This window comes from Myotis brandtii, unplaced genomic scaffold (genome assembly GCF_000412655.1).
Source record: "Myotis brandtii unplaced genomic scaffold, ASM41265v1 scaffold120, whole genome shotgun sequence".
NCBI classification, from domain to species: domain Eukaryota; kingdom Metazoa; phylum Chordata; class Mammalia; order Chiroptera; family Vespertilionidae; genus Myotis; species Myotis brandtii.
Window position 1 is genome coordinate 692,591 of NW_005354174.1, and position 4,681 is coordinate 697,271.

General features: G+C 60.5%; 1 protein-coding gene across 1 annotated transcript in view; it reads right to left on the minus strand.

The window, feature by feature from the left end:
* The window catches only part of LHX1 (LIM homeobox 1), a 6,709-nt gene extending 2,028 nt beyond the window's left edge, over positions 1-4,681 (minus strand). Inside the window, exons 1-4 of the mRNA XM_005858540.2 lie at positions 3,914-4,681; positions 1,814-2,040; positions 1,438-1,715; positions 1-107 (exon numbers count right to left, since the gene is read on the minus strand). Of these exons, the coding sequence (XP_005858602.1) occupies positions 1-107; positions 1,438-1,715; positions 1,814-2,040; positions 3,914-4,083 (782 nt within the window). The 5' untranslated portion in view covers positions 4,084-4,681. The remainder of the gene's footprint in view (positions 108-1,437; positions 1,716-1,813; positions 2,041-3,913) is intronic.

Genomic DNA, 4,681 nt, shown 5'->3' on the forward strand with positions numbered 1-4,681 from the left:
AGCGGCCGCATTCGGCGCGGACTGCGGAAGAAGGCGTGGCGCCGGGCGCCCAGCGCGCTCAGCTGCTTCATCCTCCGTTCCTTGGAGCGCCGGTTCTGGAACCAGACCTGAAGCACACACGCCACAGGGTGAAGCCACAAAACCCCACTCCCCATTTCAGGTTAGCCGCCCCGCCGGCCCCTCACACTCCACAGCCTAGCTCTCAGAGCTCCGTGTGTGCGGGTCTGTGTGTGTGTGTGTGTGCACGCGTGTTGTGTATGGTATTGGGGGTGGGGTCCTCTGAGTAGGGCAGCGCTGGGCGGCCCCTGAGCCAACGGTGAACAGGATTCCCGCCTGGAGGACCTGGGCAAGCTGCCCTGCCCAACGTGAGGCAGTTGGAGTTGTTTCTAAGTCACAATGTCATAGTTACAGCTTCTCCGGGGCTATGCACACATAGACACGCAGCCTCCCCAAGTAGTGTCAGACACACAGTTTTCCTCCATGGTCCCTGGCAGCTCCCTCCTCCACATGATAGCACACAGAGAACTAAACAGCCTCCTGTTGACACTCAATCTCCCAACGACAGTGACACCAAATCGCACAATATCCTTTCCACACCCACGCACAATCTTCCACTGCCAAAGATAGTTATCCGCAGCCGCTCACTCATAGTGACACAGATATGCAGCCTACCATTCACGTGCGTGCACTTTGGCACAACCTCCCAGACCCTGGATCCCCCCCCCCCCCCCCCCCCCGTCCCCACATCTCAGCCTCCCAGGCACATCCACGCACACCCTGGAAGAGCATCCAGGCACATGAACGGGACAACTGAACTTGGGCCAGAGCCTCCACCCGAAGCACGTGCAGTCTCAGATGCTTACAACACCAGCACAGCTGCCCAGATGGCCACCTCCCTCCCCATCCTACCTGGGACCATGAGGTAGGGCTGACTCCCAGGAGACCGACCACCTCACCTTCTAACCAGGATGCCCCACTCTCTCCAGAGGGGAAGCCTCTGCTCTGGGACTTGTCTAACTAGGGCAAGAGACCCACAAAGTTGGGGTTAGGGATGCAGAGGGAGATCTCCTTGTGCAGAAGCCAGAGGAACCATTAAGTTCCACATGCACAGTGACCTCTGGGCTTCTTTGGAACAGGGGTAGGTGGTGCAGAGAAAAAGCATCCCAACTCTCACCGAGTGTCCCACCATGTCCCTTCCTCCAACCTCCTGCGGAGCTCCCTAGCTCCCTTTCCCTCCCCCCCTCGGCCACCACGATCGCCAGGAAGAGGAGGAGACCTAGGGGTTTCCAGTCGTTCTAAACACTGGGCAGAGCTTCAAATGTCCAAAGGGGTAAGAGTGTGTCTGGGTTTCTTCTCCTCACCCCAAGGCCGGCCTCCGCTCCTGCGAGCTGGCCTGGAGGAGTCCTGTGGGTCTGGGGGAACCGAGTGGACCCTGACCTGAATGACGCGCATGTTGAGGCCAGTCTCCTGAGCCAGCTGCTCGCGGATGTGGCGCGTGGGCTTGGGCGTCGCGGCAAAGGCAGCCTTCAGCGTCTCCAGCTGCTTGGCTTTAATGGTGGTGCGTGGCCCTCGCCGCTTGGCGCCCAGGTTCTGGTCGTCATTCTCATTGCTGCCCCCTTCCTTGTCCGACACGTTGGCGCTCTCCGAGTCCTTGGCGTCGTCCTGCGATGGGTCTTGGGAGTCCGGAGACAAACTGGGGTCACTGCCCGTGGTGGCTGGAGAGAAGGGAGGGACAGGTGTGAGCAGCGGCCTTGGCCAACCTTCCTCTCCCAGGACCTGCCCGCCCCGGATGCGCGGGGAATTGGGGCCTCACCCGAGTGCAGGCTGTTCTCTTTGGCGACGCTGCTGTTGCTTAGGTAATCCTCTTTGCAGACGAACTTGTTCTCGTCGATGATGTAGAGCTCCTCGCCGGTGGAGAGCTGCTTGTTACACATCATGCAGGTGAAGCAGTTGAGGTGAAACACTTTGCTCCGCGCTCTCCGCACCAGGTCGCTAGGGGAGATGCCCTGCGCGCAGCCCGCGCATTTTGTACCAAAACACCTGCAAGCGGGGGTGGGGGGGGGAGGGGCAGAGAACACAGAGGCAGGGGAAAAGACAGGGAGAAATAAATAAGTGGAAAATGGAGGAAGGCGAAAAGGAAGGGGGAAATGAAGAGAGACAGCAAAAAAAAGTAAGAAAGGCAGAATGCCGATCAAGTGGGCAAGAAAGCAGAAGAGAGCGCGGGCACCACGAAAAGTCCGGGAGGAGATCCATTTCGTTAGAGTGAGAGAGCGCGGAGCCCAAACTGCCCCCACTCCTAGCCTCATGCCCGATGTGTCCCCGAGGAAAAAAGCGCTGCCCGAGAGAGAAGGCGGCAAGGCGGAGAAGGGAAGGGGGAGGGAGGCACTTATTTTCCGATTAGATTCAGAAAACAGTCAAATTCTAATTAGAGCGCCTTATAAACGCCTCCCCAGCGCCGCTTCTCTTCTCGAGCCCTTTCTCCTTCACCGCCAAAGGACCCGCGCACTGGCGGGGGGGAGGAGGGTGGAGGGGTTGGCGAGGTCCAGTCCCGCTGCAGGTGAACAAACAGCCCGGGAGAGCCCAGACGGCCGCAGCTGGACCGCAGCCACGTTCAAGCCCAAAGACAGGCAGGTTGGCGCAAGCTAGAGCCGCGGCTTGGCTTTAGACACCGGGACGCGCTTTGCGGGAGGGCCAGGCCTCTGGGGCCCACTGGCACGGTGCGCGGCTCCCCGGCTGGGTTCCAGCCAGCGCCAGGGAAAGCGGGCATGGCCTGCCGAGGCTCAGAGCTTCAGCCTGGGCTTCTCCTGGCAATACCAGCCTGCACCGCGCTTTGCTGCACAGTCTCCCCTAACCAGAGCCACGCGTCCTGGGGTGGCATTGGGGACAGGTGGCTTGAACTCCCACCCACCCCCCTCTCCCAGTTTGATCTGTCACTACAGACTCCGAAGAAAATAGAGACCTAGTCAGCCCAGGAAACTGGGAGGTTTCCAGCACCGCACGGGGAATGACAATTCGAATTCGCTCCAGTTCTCTGTTGACTTGAGTGTTTGTGTGGATTTGGTGACCCAAACGGTGAATTTCAGAGAATATGATTAAAATGCTAAATGGAGGGGTGTCGGGAGAATTCGTGGCTTTCCCCCCAGGTTTCCGCAAGGAGGTGGCGGGGTGATGGGCAGTGCTTGGGAGAGCTCCGAGTGGATCCCCCGCCCCAGAGCCAAAGTCCGCGTAGGGCGGAGGCCAAACCTCCCGACAACCCCAGGCAGCGGGGTGAGCAGGGGAAACGATCTTCACGGAGGCTGCAGCCTCTGGGCGTTTCACAGTGGCGGAGAGGCAGTTTGCCGAGGCCAGCGCCGGGAGGCTGGTCGGGGTTTCGGGAACGCCCCGGGATGTGTAGGATAGGGGCTATTTCCTGCCGCTGCCTGGGCAAGCGGCTGTGACACCCCGTGCAAAAAGCTCCGCGGTTCCCGCCAAGACCTCTTGGAGACCTCTAGCCGCGGCGGCGTAGAGCTAGACAGGGCTTCAAAGCTCAGCCCGGAGGGCAAGCAACCCAGGAGGCCGGGAGAATGCAGCTGCTGGAGAGCTCCGCGCACTGGGAAGGAGAGCAGCCAGGGCTACCACACCTGAGGCCGCGCTGCCTTCCTCCAAGCTCGAGGGGCTTCTGGGCCGAGGCGGGCTCAGACCCTTTTTTCCTAGGCACGTGCAGCTAAGCCGCGACCCACAGTTTCCAGGATGCAAGCAGGGACGCGTCCCGGGAGCCCAGCGCGCCAGCTGGCGAAGAGGCGGGCGCCTGCGGGACTTGGCTGCCCTCTCCAAAGGCAGTCCCCTAACGCAACCACGCTGACCTCTGATCCGTGGCTGGCCCCGAAGGGCCCGCGGGAAGGGAGCGGCAGAGGCCCGCGAGGGAAGTACTCACCGGAAGAAGTCGTTCTTGCAGTAGAGCTTGCCTTCCCGGGAGAAGCACTTCTCGGTCAGGTTGCATTTACATTCACAGCACTGGACGCACTTGACGTGCCAGGCCCTGTCCAGCACGTTCAAGAGGAAGCGGTCCAGGATGGGCCTTTTGCAGCCGGCACAGTGCACCATGGTCTTTGGTTTAGTCGGGTGAGGCCCGGAGAGAGAAGAGCAGGTAGAGCAGAGGGGTTGACTCCCGAAAGGAGCTCCCCAGCCCCTCCAAAAAGAGGAGACACACACGGCGGTGCTAGCCGAAATCCGCACCAGGAAATCAAAAGAGGGGGGAAACGAGGCAAACGGGGCGCCTCGGTGGTGTGCAGCCTGGGCGTCCCAAGGCCCCGGGCCCAGCAGCGCCACCACCGCTCCTGGGGTGAGGAAAAGAGTCTCTGGCGGGTGCGAAAGCGACTCTTCTGCCCAGAACCCGCGGTGGAGTGAAGGTCACCGAGACGGTGAGGGTAACGAATTAAATAAATAAAACGGGGAAGCAAGAGGGCGATGCACGCGACGAGCTATTTGTAGGGAGTTCTCACGGGCTTGAGGTAGAGCTGTCAGAAGTCAAAGTGCATCTGCTTTTGTCGGGGTGTGAGGGCGGGTTGTGTGTGTGCCCGGCTGCCCGCCACCGGGATTTCCCCTCCTCTTTTTATAAAAGAAAAGAACAAAATGAGTAGAGAAGCTTTGGATCCTAAACTGCAGGCATCGCACAGCGGGGTCGGGACGTGCTGGGCGCCCG